General features: G+C 44.1%; 1 protein-coding gene across 3 annotated transcripts in view; it reads right to left on the bottom strand.

Annotated features, from left to right (window-relative positions):
* The window catches only part of FARSB (phenylalanyl-tRNA synthetase subunit beta), a 75,533-nt gene that overhangs the window by 33,651 nt on the left and 21,839 nt on the right, over positions 1-20,043 (bottom strand). For 2 of the 3 annotated variants that reach the window (XM_066281122.1, XM_066281123.1), the window contains exons 10-15: positions 19,917-19,968; positions 15,968-16,029; positions 15,075-15,282; positions 14,588-14,668; positions 9,527-9,619; positions 3,681-3,798 (exon numbers count right to left, since the gene is read on the bottom strand). In XM_066281122.1, the coding sequence (XP_066137219.1) occupies positions 3,681-3,798; positions 9,527-9,619; positions 14,588-14,668; positions 15,075-15,282; positions 15,968-16,029; positions 19,917-19,968 (614 nt within the window). The remainder of the gene's footprint in view (positions 1-3,680; positions 3,799-9,526; positions 9,620-14,587; positions 14,669-15,074; positions 15,283-15,967; positions 16,030-19,916; positions 19,969-20,043) is intronic. The other variant, XM_066281124.1, reaches the window with a different exon arrangement.

The following is a 20,043-nucleotide window of genomic DNA, read 5'->3' as shown; positions in this document are numbered from 1 at the left end:
GGTGCTCAGTTAGCGGTACTGACGGAACGGCATCAGGTGCTCAGTTAGCGGTACTGACGGAACGGCATCAGGTGCTCAGTTAGCGGTATCGATGGAACGGCATCAGGTGCTCAGTTAGCGGTACTGACGGAACGGCATCAGGTGCTCAGTTAGCGGTACTGACGGAACGGCATCAGGTGCTCAGTTAGCGGTACTGACGGAACGGCATCAGGTGCTCAGTTAGCGGTACTGACGGAACGGCATCAGGTGCTCAGTTAGCGGTACCGATGGAACGGCATCAGGTGCTCAGTTAGCGGTACCGATGGAACGGCATCAGGTGCTCAGTTAGTGGTACCGATGGAACGGCATCAGGTGCTCAGTTAGCGGTACCGATGGAACGGCATCAGGTGCTCAGTTAGCGGTACCGATGGAACGGCATCAGGTGCTCAGTTAGCGGTACCGATGGAACGGCAGTAGCAGTACTGACGGAACGGCATCAGGTGCTCAGTAGCAGTACTGACGGAACGGCATCAGGTGCTCAGTTAGCGGTATCGATGGAACGGCATCAGGTGCTCAGTTAGCGGTACCGACGGAACGGCATCAGGTGCTCAGTTAGCGGTACCGATGGAACGGCATCAGGTGCTCAGTTAGCGGTACCGATGGAACGGCAGTAGCAGTACTGACGGAACGGCATCAGGTGCTCAGTAGCAGTACTGACGGAACGGCATCAGGTGCTCAGTAGCAGTACTGATGGAACGGCATCAGGTGCTCAGTTAGCGGTATCGATGGAACGGCATCAGGTGCTCAGTTAGCGGTACCGATGGAACGGCATCAGGTGCTCAGTTAGCGGTACTGACGGAACGGCATCAGGTGCTCAGTTAGCGGTACTGACGGAACGGCATCAGGTGCTCAGTTAGCGGTACTGACGGAACGGCATCAGGTGCTCAGTAGCAGTACCGATGGAACAGCATCAGGTGCTCAGTTAGCGGTACTGATGGAACGGCATCAGGTGCTCAGTAGCAGTACCGATGGAACGGCATCAGGTGCTCAGTTAGCGGTACTGACGGAACGGCATCAGATGCTCAGTTAGCGGTATGGACGGAACGGCATCAGGTGCTCAGTAGCAGTACCGACGGAACGGCAACAGGTGCTCAGCAATACCGATGGAACAGTAACAGGTACTTAGCGGTACCAATGGAATAGTAACAGGTACTCAGTTAGTGGTACCGATGGAATAGTAACAGGTGCTCAGTCAGCGGTACCGACAGAAGGATAACAAGAGCTCAGTCAGCAATACCAATGGTACCGAGGGAACAGTAACAGGTGCTCAGTTAGAGGTACCGACGAAACAGTAACACGTGCTCAGTTAGCGGTACCGACGGAACAGTAACAGGTGCTCAGTGGTACCAATGGAACAGTAACAGGTGCTTAATGGTACCAATGGAACAGTAACAGGTGCTCAGTTAGCGGTACCGATGGAACGATAACAAGAGCTCAGCCATACCGATCGATGGTACCAATGGAACAGTAACAGGTGCTCAGTTAGTGGTACCGAGGGAACGATAACAAGAGCTCAGCCATACCGATCAATGGTACCAAGGGAACGGTAACAGGTGCTCAGTTAGCGGTACCGACAGAGGGTCTGCGGCACAAGAACCCTCATGACTGTTTACAGCTGGAACTGACGATGTTTTCAGATTTCTATTACAGCCAATTTACCATCCAAAGAAAACTCTCCACAGACCGACATTAAAATAAACTTCTATTCTCTAAGGATATATGCACTGAGATCAAAATTCTGCTCTCAGGCCAATTGTTAATGAAGACTTGGGGAAATTAGCACTTTTCTTAATTTCCCTATACATTCAAAAGCGACAATGTCTTTTGTCCCACCTACCTCAAAGAGATGGTTTACAATCAGGAGAGAAAGTATGTTTAAAAAGTGTTTTCAGAAAGTAAAAGGCACTGTACAAACGGCAGGTGACGCTTGGCCGTGAGGCTGAATGCTGGGGAGCAGAGGGAGTCGGCTCAGGCTAGAAGTTTGCTGGGGACGGTCCACACATGGACAGCCGAGGAAAAGGCCTCTGCCTTTGTTAACTGATCCAAAACGGCACCCTCAGCACCCTGCAGTCCGGAGAGAGACTCACTAAATAGACACTGCTGGACCTGAACTGTTCGTTCCAGGGAACCAAGGAAATCCTGCCAGCAATGCAGTCTCTCTAGGGCACTGCCCACTAAGAGAGGACCTCAGACGCAGCCCAAGACAGTCAGACTTCCGCAAGTCTGCAGACATGGAGAAGTCTGACACATGGGAAGCTCGAATAAGGCAGACTTCTTTGGCAAACAGGTGTAAGTTCTTACTAAATATATATAAGGTCTACCGGAAAGTTCTGTCCATTTTTGGCATAAAGCAAAATACAAATATTTCTGATTTAATTCATGTGGCACCCATCTTGAATATTTCCACACCAATCCTATCTTCCAAATATGGTCTGAAATGGTTTGCTGAGCTGAATTAAGCCTTCCTGCGATCTCCGATGTCAGAAAAGGATCTTGCTCCAACATGGTCTTAACAACATCATCATCAATCAGAGATGGTAGCCCAGAACGTGGCTTATCAGAAAGGTTGAAATCACCTATTTTGAATTTTTTGAACCATCTTCTGCATGTCCTATCAGAAACTGTACCTTCACCAAACACTTTCAATAAATTTTTACATGCTTCTGTAGCATTTCTTCCTTGTTGAAATTCATAAAAATACAGTGGCGTAAATGAACTTTATCAGTAGCCATGGGTACACTATCGCTTCACACATAAGACTAATGTGAATCAACTTTGTTTTAGTTAATTTGCTACGTCGGTATGTATACATTAAGTGATAAAAATAGAGAGGCACACATGCGCCAAATAAACATGTGCTTACATGTTGAAACTTGTGATAGAAACGGACAGAACTTTTTGGTAGACCTTATATTTATTAAATACCCACTACATTCCAAATGTTGAACCAAGCAACTTGTTGTACCACCAAGTCCAGACCATTCTCAAGAGACAAAACTGGTAAAACAGTCAGTCAGTGACACTAGCATCCAGTAGTGGTGAACAGTCACTACTCCTAAACCAGAATGACAAGAAATCAGGTACCTTAAAATGATATGCCATAAATCATTTGCTACAGGAAAAAGAGAAATATTCCACAGTGTTTTTCAAGTTGAGGTTTTAATAGGGGTCTTCCAAAACATTATTAAATTCTTCGTTAAAATTTGCTTTCTAGTAAAAGGAATAAAACAGAGTAACCAAATATCTGGACTTTGCTTGCCTGATTCAAATCAATTGTGAATATTCAATTTATAAGACGGTGAAAATTTAAACATTAGATAGATTTCTGATAATAATAAGATAATTTTATTTGGTTTATTTAAATAAGACAAAAATGATAGCCTTCTTTTAGAAACAGATACTACAGTGTTTGCTGATTAAATGATATGAAATGATATGATGCCTGGGAATTACATTACACTAACACGGGGAAGGGGCTGGGGTATAAATTAAAGAAGTTTAGGCATATGTTCATAATTGTTAAAGCTGGGTGTTAAGATTCATTAAAGTAATTATACTATTTTCTCTACTTTTAAATATAGTTGAAATTTTCATAATAAAAAATGCTTCAAGTATACAAATCAAAGGTGGCTCATTCTTACCTCTGCTAGAATCTTTTACTACAATGTCAGAGATTTCAAACAGTTTCAGAGGAAGGGGCATCTTCCGATTTGCTGCTATGGTCTTCAGGAGGCCAGGAAGAAGGGTGGTGCGTGCCACCTACAGGAGAAGACACGAAATTGCACTGACCAACAGAACCAAACAGACAAAGCACAACCCCCTTCACCTCAAGGGGTATGTTCCAAGACCCCCAGCAGATACCTGAAATCACAGGTAACACCAATCCCTTTGTAGATACACACTATGATTTTTCCTATAACGTACATCACCATGATAAAGTTCAGGCTTCTCGGTGGCATATCCGAATCGCCAGCATCACTTCTCTTGTGCCTTGGGGCCATTACTAAGTAAAGTGAGGATTACTCGAGTATAAGCACTGCCATACTGAGGCAGTAGGTCTGATCACCTAGTTGGCTACTAAGTGGCAGGTAGTATATACAGCATGGAGACACTGGGCAAAGGAATAATTTATGTCCCAGATGGGACAGAGAGGGACAGCGTGAGATTTCATCCCACTACTAAGAATAGCTGCAATTTGGAATTTATGAATTGTTTATTCCTGGAACTTTACATTTAATATTTTCAGACTGGGTTGACTGCAGGTTACTAAACTACAGAAAGTGAAACTATAAAGGGGGGGGCTAGTGTACTTGGTTAAAAAATAAAGTCCAGGCCCCCACGGCTTCACAAGAAGATACTGGGAAGTGCAGTGTCTAAACATCCAAGTCATTGTTATTTTTCAGGTTCAGGTCACTCAGAAACCTAAAAATGTTCTGACTTCTGAACTTATACAATGAAATGTCATAAATTTGATTTTAAAAAATGAGGAACAAATACAACAACAAATATAACTACTTGTGTCTAGAATTGGTTGTTTTTTTTATCATTTTTAAAAGTAAAGTTAGCTTTCAAGATTTCAAATGTTAATTTTCATAGTCTGCCTTATTTTATAAGTTGAAGTAGACTATAGGAAACATAAATACAAGATAATGCAAAAGTAAGTTTATAGTTGTTCATATGAAAAATCATACAGTAATTAATAAGAATATACTTTCGTGTATTCACAACTATAAACCTACCTTTGCCCCTATCCTGTATTTAAATAGATTAAATATAAATTATTCAAAATTTAAAAAACCAGGACCAGAGAAAATGTAAATGCCATTAAAATACCAGGACAATGAGGAAAACAGAACACATATGAATACACTGATAAACCTATGCAAGCGATGATTAGTTTCCAGCTGAGTGGCCAAAGCACAAATACACATCCCAGTTCTTTAAAACAAACAAAACCAAAAGTGTCCCTGCTTTTGCCTGTGTAGTAACTCTCTCCCTCTGAGACACCACGTTACCAGCAGGGCTGCAGGGCAGCAGGACAGCGGCACCGGGTCCGAGCTCCGCATGGGCAGCAGGGCAGCGGCACTGAATCTGGGCGCTGTAGACTCTGCCCCAGGATCTCTGCCCAACTCTTGCTTGAGCTTAAGCTGGTTGCTCTGCTTCCACTCCTGCCCCTTCCCATAGTGATCCTTTAAGGCCTCAGTCAGGTCATAGACCCACCCTGCTCAAAAATCTCCAACAGGTTTCAATCACATTTTAAGTAAAAACCATGCCTTACATGGGGCCCTATAGGAATCTGGCCCCCGCCCCTTTCCAACCTCAACACCTGCTACTCCCTTTGGCTCCCTGGGCTCCGGCCGCACACCGCACACCGCGGGCGGGTTCCATCCTTCCTCTGCCTGGTACATTCTTCCTCCAGACAACGTGTGGCTACCTACTGTCCTCAAGTCTCTGCACAAAGGCCCTCTCCCACGGAGGCCTGCCCTGACCACCTACCTACAATAGCAGCCTCTCCTAGACCTGCACAGGGAGAACAAGCTCCTCAAGGACTTGCTAGATTGTGGGGTGGAGGAAAAAAATATCTTTCCTATCACATCCATTCTGCCAGCAAGCTGCTGTTCGCCTTCAACTCAGTATTTTCTTAAATATCATCCCTTTCCCAAACCACACAAACAAAACTACACCGTTAAAGAAAGCTTAACTTACTAGAATGGAAATAAACTACTTTTGCAGATCATTGTTCTTAATGTTTTTCAACTTATTTTATAGATAACCCTATTTGCTTATTTTAAACCCGCAGCAATACAAAACAGAAACAAAGACCCTGAATGTGGTCAGGCTGCTGGATCTAACTACCAATGTATTGGAACTATAGGGGCCCCTGGAATGTGGTTAGCAAAATCCCAAATGTCAGAACTCTACAGAATAAATGACCCAGTTTCTTCAACACAATGAGAGAGAGAGAGAACCTATAGATTAAAAGAGACTTTGGTCCTGGTCAGTTGGCTCAGTGGTAGAGCATTGGCCCAGCGTGTGGAAGTCCTGGGTTCGATTTCCAATCAGGGCACACAGGAGAAGCGCCCATCTTCTTCTCTATCCTTCCCTCACTCCTTCCTCTCTCTCTCTCTCTCTCTTCCCCTCCCGCAGCCGAGGCTCCATTGGAGCCAAGTTGGCCCAGGTGCTGAGGATGGCTCCATGGCCTCCACCTCAGGAGCTAGAATGGCTCTGGTTGCAACAGCCAACGCCCCAGATGGGCAGAGCATCGCCCCCTGGTGGGCGTGCCAGGTGGATCGCATGCGGAATCTGTCTCTCTGGCTCCCTGCTTCTCACTTCAGAAAAATACAAGAAAAAAAAAGAGAGAGAGAGAGGCTTTAAGCCTGGCTTGTGGTGGCACAGTAAATAAAGTGTCGACCTAAGAACACTGAGGTTGTCGGTTTGAAACCTCAGCTTGCCTGGTCAAGGCATATATGAGAGTTGATGATTCCTGCTCCCCCCCTTCTCCCTCTCTCTCTTTCTCTCCTCTCTAAAATGAATAAATAAAATCTTTAAAAAAAAGAGAGACTGTAAAAAGAAATTATTGATTTCAGAGAGAAGAAGGAAAATAGAGAAACGTCGACCTGTTGTTCCACCTATCTATGCATTCCTTGGTTGAATGTGCCCTGAGGACAGGACCTGCGACCTCGGCATATCGTGAGGATGCTCTAACCCAGTGGTTTTCAACATGTTTACACTTGGAAACCGGTAAAAACAGATTATTTCAGGAACCGCCCAGGCAAAAATCACCCTGAGCATAAGCAAATTCAACTAAGATCATTAGGTCTATAATCTTCATACAACATCATGGTGGGCTAACTCTTTTTTCAAAGACCAGCACGAAATTTCTGGGGACTGGTCCATGGACAGGTGGCTGAAAAACACTGCGCCACTGACTAAGCTACCCGGCCAGGTCTAACTCCATCTGAATCCAGAATCAAACTAGAAAAATTGAGCCAATTGGGAAAATTTGAACGACAGGATATTTGAGTATGTTAAGGAATATTATTGCTAATTTGGGGAGATGTGAAAATATTCTATCATTTTATTGACAATAATTATAATAAAATTTAACATCTTTTAAATAAATAGCATTTCTTTTAATCATTCTCTAACATTAACTACTATCAGAAAATAGCTCAAAGTTAAAAATTATGCAGGAAAATTTTTAACTTAAACAAACTGAGTTATAAGACCATAAGCTAATTTAATTTAACCACAAATAAATATAAATATAAACTTGTTAGCCACATTAGTAATGGTAGGACATATCTGTTGGTAAAGCAGGAGCAAAATACAGAATCTGCCAAATCTAAAAGACAGACTCACTTTCATCTCTAATGTATTTTATACAGAACTATTGATTCTTAAGTGTGCAAAGCCACAGCTATTTATAGTGGCATTTAATGTGTTTCTGATTTGTTTTCCTTCCACTTATACAGAGGATTAATACAGGATGTCAACCCTAAAGAATACAACATTACCACATCTTAGGAAAGCCATCAAGTTTGACAAGCAAAACTGGGAGAAAAAATTTGCAATAAATTCAAATAAAAATGCATTAAGATTTATTGAAATATCACCCTATCCAAATGAACCTGAAAATCTATTATTAAAAAGATCACCATGGCTATTTTTAAAAATAGCAGAAAAGCTAGTGGACCTCAGAAAACAAAACATAAAAGCTCATTATTGCAAACCTTCCAAACTAGTGTGAGGAAATTCCTCAAAGTTCTGACATTGAGTATAAAGAAATAATTCATGGCCCTGGCCGGTTGGCTCAGTGGTAGAGCATCGGCCTGGCGTGCAGAAGTCTCGGGTTCGATTCCCAGCCAGGGCACACAGGAGAGGCACCCATCTGCTTCTCCACCTCTCCCCCTCTCCTTCCTCTCTGTCTCTCTCTTCCCCTCCCGCAGCCAAGGCTTCAATGGAGCAAAAAATGGCCCGGGCTCTGGGGATGGCTCCTTGGCCTCTGCCCCAGGCGCTAGAGTGGCTCTGGTTGCAACAGAGCGACGCCCCAGATGGGCAGAGTATCGCCCCCTGGTGGGTGTACCAGGTGAATCCCGGTAGGGTGCATGCGGGAGTATGTCTGACTGCCTCCCCATTTCCAGCTTCAGAAAAATACAAAAAAAAAAAAAAAAAAAATCATGTATTTGATGCATATTACCAATTAGTTTTTTAATTAGTCTAGTTCTATCTGCCACATTAGTAGGTAGTTCTATAACTAAAACCTAGATTAAGTTAGAACTATAGATTTTTAGAATTAATCTAGTCCCCTACTTTTACAGAAGTGAAAACCGAGATCAAAACAAACTATCCCAGAGTTCAGATATTATAATAGCATTAACTTTATTGAAAATATTTCCTCCCAATTCCAAGATTCTCATGATTCTAGAAGACATGATTTTCTCTAAAGCTTGGGTTTAAAATTATCAAACAGAATTGCATATGAAGGAAAAAAAGAATGAGAGCTTATCAATATGAAAAAGATGAGACTATTTTGAAGTCACCAATAAGCAAAGATATATTATAACTTCAAAATGCTCTTTCTAATGTCCTAATCTATAATATAATCATTTAACAATTATTAATGTAATATATTCTCATTTAACTGTTCCTAACTCTACATGAAACTGCCAATAAACTAGATAGTTACAGTGGGAGACAAAGACAGAACAGTCAAAAACTGATGTCACGACTAATTTTAGAGTGAATGATTTAAAGGAGGTACTGGGAACAGGTGTTAATTCATTTATTACAAACAGGTGAAAAGATAAAATCTATAGTATTTAAAAAATTGATTATAAAATGGAAAGTTCAGACAAGACTGGGCTAGACAGCAACAGCAGGTAAGCACGAGCTATAAAGTTAATAATGAGCCCTGGCCAGTTGGCTCAGCAGTAGAGCTTCGGCCTGGCGTGCGGGGGACCCAGGTTCAATTCCCGGCCAGGGCACATAGGAGAAGCGCCCATTTGCTTCTCCACCCCCACCCTCCTTCCTCTCTGTCTCTCTCTTCCCCTCCTGCAGCCAAGGCTCCATTGGAGCAAAGATGGCCCGGGCGCTGGGGATGGCTCCTTGGCCTCTGCTCCAGGTGCTAGAGTGGCTCTGGTCACGGCAGAGCGACGCCCCGGAGGGACAGAGCATCGCCCCCTGGTGGGCAGAGTATCGCCCCTGGTGGGCATGCCGGGTGGATCCTGGTTGGGCGCATGCGGGAGTCTGTCTGACTGTCTCTCCCCGTTTCCAGCTTCAGAAAAATTCCAAAAAAAAAAAAAAAGAAGTTAATAATGAAAAATTAAAAATTTAAAAGAATTTTTGTCAGTAAAGAACTATGAACTTAGCCAAGAGATTTTTTAAAACTCTAAGATTTTGCCATATGAAGGATAATAATACCTGAAGAGGCTTTTCATAACTCACACTGTTTTTATCCAAACACTCACCTACTGAAAATTCTTACCTGAAATTCAGCTGTTTTAGGATTACTTATATGGACTGCCTTTGTTGCAGAGATATCCAGACCAAGTTTATCAGCAATATCTTCCTGGGAGCACTGAGAAATACATGCAAAACAGGTCAATATGAAAAGCAATGATCAAATTTAACATAGAAAGTATAGTATTTAACAGTGTAAGTCCACTTGTGCTCTTATAGCAATGTTGATTCTCTATATAAATCAGCAAATTAAGAATAAACTAAGAATAAAATGTGTCAATGAACGCAGGCCCACAGCAGATGCAATTTGACAGGAATAGTTTTACCACACAAGCTCCAGCTGGGACACAGAGCTAAAGGGAATCTTGCACATGGGGATGGTGGTCTAAGCTGTACTCAGGCTGTTCCTAAACCAGCTTCCCACCTGCCCTACCAATCTGATCTCCTTCGATTCCCTACTTGTTCCCCGACCCTTACACTTTCACCTACCTGATACCCTCCTGACCTACATGCTACCATCTCAAGGCTCTACTTAGATGACATCCCTCCCATCTCTCCCGGAAACATATCCCTCCCGACTCCAGTCGGAAGTCCCTCTCCCCCTGTGCTGTCCCCACGGCTTCCTGTTTTGACTGCCACTGTGAACTCGGCCGAACCCGTCCTGACTTTTGGTGGAATGGCAGGACTCAGGATTCTAGTGGCCACTTAGCTTCTGCGCATATGTACTTGCTAAAGCTCCAGATAATAAATAAACTGCGAAGCGCTCATCCACCAGAAAAGGAAAGATGCTTGTCATCCTTCAAAACCAGGACGGCGAGCAGAAGTTATGAAAACAAAACTATTGGGTATAGCAGACCAAACAGTAAATGAGATGAGAAAATGCAAACAAAATGCTTGGCACAAACTAAGTAATCAAAAAGTTAACAATGATACATAATAAGTTATTTCTAAAATTATTTACCACATCTATTAATGGTAACTTTTTTAAAAAAGTTTAGAAAATATTCCAACATTACGTGATACTGCTCACTGCGCTGTTCAACAAAACAATCTTCAAGGACAACCTGGCCTGTATTATTTCATTTCGGAGAGGAGCACAGGTTTAGCTCTATTTTACGCCAATGCGTGCTCTTTGGGGAAGGATCCAGGCACAGCAGGAAAAATGCGCCCTGGTCTGCCACAGCTCCAGGGGTGGAATATGGCGGCAAGCATGCTAGGAATAACCGTTTTTCCCACTGAGCTTTTATAACAAGACTTACATGTAATGTGATCAGTGAACTGGGAAATGCAATTTACACTCAAACAGACTAGCACTGTCTGTATAAAAGGAAAAGGTCCACGGACACACGGCTACACAGCTAGGGTTCCAAATGCCCTTGAACTTTACCATGACCATGGATGACAAGGTTAGACGTAAAGTGCGCTTTAAATCAAGGCACCCTGTCTGTAGCTAGTATACAGGAAAGAATACTTTTTTAAATGTTAAAATTTTGTTTAAGGTGCTACAAAAATATAACAAGTAAGTGAAGCCCATTAATTTTTACAAATATTATTCTTACTATATGACTAATGTAGATCATTTTAAAAGTGAGGAATTTACAAAAGAAGATTACTAGTATGCAGACATGGTAAAAAAAAATCATGACGATGAGATGTGAATTACACTTAGGAAGTCAAAAGCTAAGTTTCAGGGAAGGGGCTGTCACTCCTGTGCAAAAGTAGATAAAAGGCTCAGGGATATTTAAATTTGCTAATGAAGTACGTATCTTCATAGATACCTTTAGTGTTGAAACTCCTATAGGAACACTTACTACAAACCCACAACTCTGTGGCGCCCCACTCCTTTCCCCTGGTGATAAATGATGTGGTGAAGTGACTTTATGTGGGAGACGGACTGTGGGCTGGCCGGGTCGTTGAGCCTAAGGTTTGGTTTGGGACTGAGCCTTTCCCACTCTCTTAATGCTGGGACTTGCCACTGAAGGCTGAAGGTGGCCAGGGCCGTCGGCCTCATCTCACGTCACTGTGGACAAGCCTACAGTATTTCTTCCAAGTAGCAGGTAAACTAATCTCATTTCTTATAGACACAAGGGCCACTTACTGTGTCTTGCTTGAATATTCAGGTTTTTATTCATTCCTTGAAAATCTGTTGTGGGTGTTGACAGTCTTATTTTCTGCTGCTTTGTTTAATACACAGTGTGTCTGTAAAGTCATGGTGCACTTTTGACCGGTCACAGGAAAGCAACAAAAGACGACAGAAATATGAAATCTGCACCAAATAAAAGGAAAACTCTCCCAGTTTCATACCTATTCAGTGCAGTTCGATGTGGGCTCACACACAGATTTTTTAGGGCTCCTTAGGTAGCTACCCCATATAGCCTCTACAGACTCGTCACTGACTGATGGCCTACCAGAACGGGGTTTCTCCACCAAACTGCCAGTTTCCTTCAACTGCTTATCCCACCGAGTAATGTTATTCCTATGTGGTGGCACTTCGTTATAAATGCGCCGATATTCATGGTGCACTTTCGTCACGGATTTGAATTTAGCGAGCCACAGCACACACTGAACTTTCCTCTGTACCGTCCACATCTTGACTGGCATGGCCGTGGGCTGCTTCGCTGTATACACGGTGTTACGTCATCATCTGCGCATGCGCACATGCTGCCACATCATCCTACAGAAACTGGGAGGGTTTTCCTTTTATTTGGTGCAGATTTCACATTTCTATCATCTTTTGTTGCTTTCCTGTGACCGGTCAAAAGTGCACCATGACTTTACGGACACACTGTATTGAATTAAAGGCTTTAATTGTCTATGCGATATGCTATATCATAAAGCAAAGACCAGGGACTCGGGCTGTCTAACATTGCCATCAGCACTGAAGAGGCCTCCCAATCCCATCCTCTTTTCTGTGTGAGTCTATTTTCTTAATTCCAAAACCAATTTCCCTCAGGACCCAGAATTACTAGCCGTGCTGGTCTGTGGCAAGTGGCGCCCAACATGGCAACTTTAGATACTGACTGACACTTATGGTGGGACAGCTGAGTCACAGGCTTTGGGTACAGACCTGAGCTGAATCCTGGTCCACAGCCGACTGCGCGGAGTGGGACAGGTTAGTTCAATTGCCTGCTGTGTAAGACGGGGGTGGGGGAGGTGGGGGTGGCTCCCGCACTGGGCGCGCTGAGAGTGGGGTCATGAACAGAAAGCTCTGCTCACTACACTCTGCGCAGCAGCTCCTAGCCAGGAGGCAGACCACGTGCTCCCCCAGTGCCTGGGGCTACGGCTTCCAAGTCAAATTCTGTGCCACTTAATTAAACTTTAAAAATAGCATACATTTTTCAATCCTAAGTTTCTGTGTTTCATTTACATGAAGTCATCAGTGCTCACAACTATATATCTAGGGGCCTGTGTGGGTACACAACCAACAGGGCACTACACGCCCAGCCCAGGCACACACGGTTAGAGAAGGCCGGGACTCTGGCCACGCTCTCCTGGCGTCCGGGTGAACTGTCAGCAACTCCTCATCCTCCCCTGGCCCCAGGCTTCCTCACTGGTGCAAAGCCTGACATACAACAGATGTGCCGTAAATGTCGCTGCATAAACACTCGCTGAATCAGAAACATGAAGGTGTCGGACTAGCTCTGTCAGGTCCCGTCTGGTATGAACGTCCTGAAATTACAAGCACTCCATCAAGGGGCTTCGGCGGAGGCTGCATCTCCTTACCCGGCCACCTTGTGCTGGCAGTACACACTCAAACACTGAGGGCTGAGGGCTGGAACTGAGGTGGGGGAGAAAATGTAGCTGTTTTGCATCTTCGTTCAGTTTTGGGTTTTGCCCTTGTTGGTCAAATAAGTTTGCAAATACGTTTGCTCACTTATAGTTTGCATTGGATGTGGGGGGACAGGCTGTAAGCAGGCAGGATTCATATTTCCCACCCTTTTTGATGTAGGGTGGTGCACTCTCATGAGGAATCCCATTATGCCTCAGATAAGTGACTTTGTATCAGAGAATTCCTTGTTTGTATTTGGATTAAAGATTTTGATTTCTACACTATAAAATGGGGCAGACCGGGAGCTTGCTCGCTCTTGGTTCTCAAGATTAGAATTAGAGGAGAGAGCAGAGAGAGGTCATGTGGAGGAGAGGAGAAGCAGCCAAGATGGCAGAGTGTTGAAGGAGAAGCCAATTTGTGCAGAGAGAAGGAGATGGGAAACAGAGGTGAATAAGGCTAGTGAGCTAGAAACCTTTGATTCTAGGAAACTCGGATAAGTCAGTAGCTTTGTGAGCACTGAATGAGTGGGTTTTGGAGCCCAGTGTGTGTTTTTACTTGCCCGCCAGGTGCAAGCTAGGATTAAAGGTAATGGCCCACCAGTTCTAGGCTCCATTGTTTCATTACCGTCTGTCCGAATCTAATGTGAACCTGCATGGGCCAGGCGGCTGTGATGGTGGCAGTGGCTACTGGCTTGACAGCCCTACATCATTAAGTGAAACTTACTGAATACACAAAAGTACACTGTAGACGCCATAGAAACGCCCAGCAAGGACAAGGAAACTACAGATTACATACACATTTTATTCTTCCCAAATGGTCGATCTGGGTGGGAAGGGAGATTTCCTTCTGGTTTTGTAATAAAATTCATTTCCTGATTTAGGCCTTTTATGCCAGTTCTTCAACTCAAAGCAAATGCTTGTGAACGTTTTCAAAGTCAAAGAAACAAGTTTAGCATGGAGCAGTCCCCAAGCCTGTAACCAGGGCGGCCTCTAGTGGTCACAGGCATGACCAAATGAAGACTAAAACTTCCAACCTAACACACGTGGTTATGAAAATTATTGTGAACCATCAACATTTACATGAAACTATACAATACATGATCATCTGTTACTGAAGACACATTCTTAGTCCATGTTTTTCTGTGACTTAATAAAAAAGACATCTTCTTTACGAGAAATTGCACCATCTCCAATAACAGAATTCGTCTTTCACACCTGGGATTTGGAAGCCTAGAGTGTGACTTCACACCGGGATGGCAGAGTAGCCCAGGCAGAGGGCCAGCACGCCGTCAGCCGGGCAGGGAGCATGCAGACGTACCAGTGCGAAGGTGAGTGCTTCGGTGAAGCCAGCGGCGGCCAGGTCGTATCTCAGCAGCTCTGTCAGCTTATTGAGGGGAAACTGGGGGAGAAAGTTAGTTCAGCTCAGTAAGGGTTTCCATGTATGACCATGTCACTAAAAGGAAACCCCCTTCTTACTACCAGACCGCGAGCACCACCCCAATCCCCTGCCACGTCCGGCTACTGCCTCCGGGCCCCGGTGGAGAAAAGTCAGCCTCTCAGTCAGAGACTCAGCAAGGACTGCACACTCAGAACCTGCCTTTCCTCAAAGAACTAGTCATCACAGGTTTCGACTTACTCTAATCAATCGGGCATCTGTTTTGTATCCTCTGCACAGCAAATGCCTCTCACAGCAGAGCCCATCCAAATACTGCTTAATTCCTATGTTCTGTTTTTCTCGAGCCTCCCCGGCATTCAACAATCAGTTTCCTACAATAAGGAGTGTTTATTTAAGGGTGCAATCTTACTTGATTAGCTATGGTGTATGTTTTCGGGAGAGTCATCTGAATGTTGTTATATCCATAGGCAATCGCTACATCTTCTACAATGTCGCACGCATGCATAACGTCAGCTCTGGTTGGAGGGATTTCGATCTCAAGCTGATGCCCATTGCCAATGACTTCTGACTTTAAGTACATCCTGGTCAGAAGCTTAGCAAGGTTTTCTGGAGTTTCTCTGCAATAGGAATGTACAAACCATAAACTTCCCTGGCTTATTTAAAACATGTGTCTGTTTGGTTTTAAAGCATGCTACTACCTGAAACAGCAACCCTTGCTTCCGAGTTCCATCAGACACCAGACAGCCGCAGCTGTCCCCCGCCCCCCTCCCACCACTCACTCAGAAGGGCATGGACACCCTCTCCAGGCATTCTTTCAGGCAAAATTAAATAGTCGTGTGCACTTCATTCTTGAAGTCTCTCCAACCATAAATAAGTAAGCCTGACCAGGCGCTGGCGCAGTGGATAGAGCATCAAAGTGAGATGCGGACGACCCAAGTTCAAAACCCCAAGGTTGCTGGCTTGAGCAGGGCCTCATCCAGCTTGAGCGCAGCTCACCAGCCTGAGCATGGGGTCACTGGCTTGAGCGTGGGATCATAGACATGACCCCATGGTCACTGGCTTGAGCCCAAAGGTCGCTGGCTTGAGCAAGGGGTCACTCGGTCTGCTGCAGCCCCCCCCCCCCCCCCCCCGTCAAGGCACATATGAGAAAGCAATCAATGAACAACTAAGGAGACTAAGGTGCTGCAACGAAGAATTGATGCTTCTCATCTCTCTCCCTTCCTGTCTGTCTGTCCCTATCTGTCCCTCTCTCTGTCTCTGTCATAAATAAATGAATAAATAAATAAAGTTTTCAGAGCGTACCTGATTCCAACCTTTTTGTTAATTAGGTCAGCTCGCACCATCTCCTTTCGGTAAGTCAGTTCCTTAAGGAGAAAAGAGTGAGAGCAGCTTAGATCACCCTGTCAGATGCCGCTCTGGCGCCTTTCAGTTCCCGTTGTTACAGCTCACTTCCCTCCCAAGGAGCTGTCAGCAGGGCCCACAGGTTGAAAAAGCTGGTGTTCCAAAACATTATTACGGAGGAATAAACCTGCTACGTCATGTTCATACATGAGCGTTCTATCTGCGAGACAACTGGAACTGCTCACACATAACATAAAATGCCAAACATTTTTCTCCTTTGATGGTCAATCACCATTTTCTTTAATAAAATACCGGTGTGTTTTATCATTTCTAAAATGCTGCTAAAGACTTTCCACCTCAGGCAAGTGTTTATGACCAAGAAAAATAATTCACACATCACAATGTGCACTCCTTATCCTAAGCCCGGGAGGGCTGTGGAGACTCCTGTCCTATCACTTTTCCAGGTGGAGAAAAGCGGCCACGCCCTCTGTCCCAGCCATCAAGCAGCTCCAGGAGCCAGTCCCGCTGCCAGCATCTCAGGAACTGGTACTCAGTCGCCTTCAAACTGAACATAACTCTACCACCTTAGGTAAGAACAAACATAAAATCCAGGCATTCGGTACCTTTTGGGAACATATCTATGAATATTTCTTATCGCTAAGTTACTCTCAAGACTGTAACTGCTACTAGCAAAAAGGCCGTAAGTTTTACAACCTGTTTGGACTCAGGTTAGAACAACGTGCCAGAGCCTTGCTGCTCACAGTGCAGTTGGTTCTCAGGCGGAAGCATCGCAAGCACTTGCGTCCTTGTGAGACAGGCAGACTCCAGGCCCGCAGAGCTAGTGGCGGCTACACCAGACCTATGAACCAAAATCTGTGTTTCCCAAGTTCCCCAGATGAATGCCTAGCAGAGTGTGAGAAGCCCTGGACTGGGTGCTATTGACTGCAAGAGCAAACCTTTACTGCCCAGCTAAGATGAGCTACACAGTACATGATACTCTTTTAAGATCCTCTTAACCCTCAGAACAGGTACTATTAGCATTCTCATTTTACAGAAGAAATCTGAGCTACAGATTAATACCTAGTCCCGGTCACAACACTAAGCTGCTTAACCATAGTGCTGCTATGTTCCCAGGGCTTAGAAAAATGCTTTTTAGATAATAAGCACTTGGTTTATAGTTAATAAATATATGCATGTACACATAAAGTAACAAATGAACAAATTAATGAATTAATAAACAAGTTCAGGCGGCTTCCTTCCAAAGCTCACACCACTAACTATTAGCCTCTCTACCTACCTATCATGTTTCTCCTCTAATTCTCTTATTCCAAACGCTGTTCTTTTATATGAAATAACAGAAGACTTAGGAAAAAAACTTCAAAGTATTTGGAAAAAATATGCTATTTCATGTGAGGATGAATTAGTTTCCCCCAGAGGCTCATTCTTTTCTGGGGGGATGATCTATTCTAGTCCAAGTTTAGTCTTAATTAAGAAATGAATTAACAAATGAGGAAACACTGATTCAGTACTGTTTTTCAGAAAGCTATCATTTCAAATTTATGAAAGCTCTTCATAATACAAATAAATTATTTCAAGAATTGGTCTATATAAGGAGAAAAGTAAACAAAATTTTAATATCTGTTTTTCTTTTTCTTCCCAAAAGTACCTATTTCACTTTTTTTTTTTTTTAATATTTTTCTGAAGTTGGAAACGGGGAGGCAGTCAGACTCCCACATGCAGCCGACCAAGATCCACTCAGCATGCCCACCAGGGGGCGATGCTCTGCCCATCTGGGGCGTCACTCTGTTGCAACCAGAGCCATTCTAGCACCTGAGGCAGAGGCCATAGAGCCATCCCCAGCGCCCGGGCCATCTTTGCTCCAATGGAGCCTTGGCTGCAGGAGGGGAAGAGAGAGACAGAGAGGAAGGAGAGGGGGAGGGGTGGAGAAGCAGATGGGCGCTTCTCCTGTGTGCCCTGGCCAGGAATCAAACCTGGGACTCCTGCATGCCAAGCCGACGCTCTACCACTGAGCCAACCGGCCAGAGCCCCTATTTCACTTTTATTAACACTTGACAATTCTTCATATTAAAAAGAAAAACAAACTTTCAAATCAGATATTACTTTAAACCAGACTAAGAAGCCATCTCTGGCTGATCCCAACGACTAGGGGGGCAAACTGTATAAACAGCCACAAATTCCTCCAGCGCCTATGGCCTCAGAGTCCACTCCTCCCCTCTTTCACTCAGGCAGAATTACTGGTTTGGGCCAAGAAGGGAGCTTGTGTCAAAGCACCTGAGCACGGGCATGCTCTGCTCTCTTGCTGCTGGGAACCCTGCGACCACCACCACGAATGAAGACCAAGCCAGCCCGCAGGAGGATGAGGCACCTGATCTGCGGACCCCACTGCCAGAAGTAGAGGTGGCGAGCGAGGCCGCCCCAGGTCACCCAGCGGTTAGCCTACCGGCCAGCTGACTACAGGGGGGCCAGCCCGGCAGAAGTTAGCCAAGCCGGGCCAGACCACAAGGACTTCCCAGCTGACCAAAGGAATCGTGAGATAAAGAAATCGTTATTTTAAGTCGCTAATTCATGGGATAGTTTGTCATACAACAAAAGCTAACTGGTAACAGGTAATAAAATAAATTAAAAAAAAGAAAAAGAGACTGCCCATAGTTTTAGTCATGCTTTCTACAGTTATACATTTATTTTGAATAACTAATACTCTAGAACAGTGATGGGCAAACTCATTTGTCAACAGACCCAAATATCAACAGTATGATTGAAATGTCTTTTGAGGGCCAGATTTTTTAAACTTAAACTATATAGGTGGGTACATTCCTTATCAAGGTAGCGCCCACATGTGGTATTTTGTGGAAGAGCCGCACTCAAGGGGCCAAAGAGCCGTACGTGGCTCGCCCGACCAGGGCTCTAGAGTAAAAGATGATGCTACATGCTGATATTATCAGGAAGGGAAGGTTTTGATCTTGACAAAGGAATAGTGAAAAATTAAAACAAAAACAAAACAGCTCATCAAAGAATGCCCTCAGTGCTCCCATACTAAAGAATGGCCTCACTGACTCAGAACCATAACTGAATGAATGAGATGCTATCTTGTATCAGAATTATGGCCATCTTTATATTTATAAAGCCCCCTCAGAGGAAATAAAGCCCCAAATTAATAATGCTGGTTTAGATTTTTCTGAGTTACAGTGATGAACAAGTATGAACAGACTGATTAGGTTTGGAGGGCTGAGTAATCTTATAAGGGGTGAGACTATAAACTACCCAGTTAACTAGTTAATAAGAAAATAAATCACAGGAACTAGGGCCACATAACGCTGTGGTATAATGTAGTGTGCTGGGAGCCAAGGCTGCACTGTCTGGGCATAAATCCTAGCCCCCCTTTAACAGTAAACAGAAGCTACTAACCAAGGTTTCCCAAGGCCCCTGTATCTCCATCTGGAAAAGGACACAATGATAGCACCCGCTCTCACAGGGTTAATGTGAGGGTTAAGTCCATATATAATCCACACAGTGCAGTTCCAGGCATGCAGGTGGATGGAGTGGCAGACTCTAAGCACTCAACAGCCATGATCATCCTCATCACCACCATCACCATGTAGGTGGATGGAAGGACAGACTCTAAGCACTCAACAGCCATGATCATCATCATCATCATCATCATCATGTAGGTGGATGGAAGGACAGACTCTAAGCACTCAACAGCCATGATCATCCTCATCACCACCATCATCATGCAGGTGGATGGAAGGACAGACTCTAAGCACTCAACAGCCATGATCATCATCATCATCACCATCACCATGTAGGTGGATGGAAGGACAGACTCTAAGCACTCAACAGCCATGATCATCATCATCATCACCATCACTATCATTTCTCAGGTACTTACTGGAAAGGTATGTGATTTTCCATTAGGAAAAACTACCTCAGCTGCTTCAACTCTGAAAAATAAAAATAAAAAAAATAAGAAAAGAAGGGGTCCATAAAACCCAGAAACATGAATGATGAACAAATCT

This window comes from Saccopteryx bilineata, chromosome 5 (assembly GCF_036850765.1).
Source record: "Saccopteryx bilineata isolate mSacBil1 chromosome 5, mSacBil1_pri_phased_curated, whole genome shotgun sequence".
NCBI lineage: Eukaryota > Metazoa > Chordata > Mammalia > Chiroptera > Emballonuridae > Saccopteryx > Saccopteryx bilineata.
This window is presented reverse-complemented; position numbering and strand designations above follow the sequence as displayed.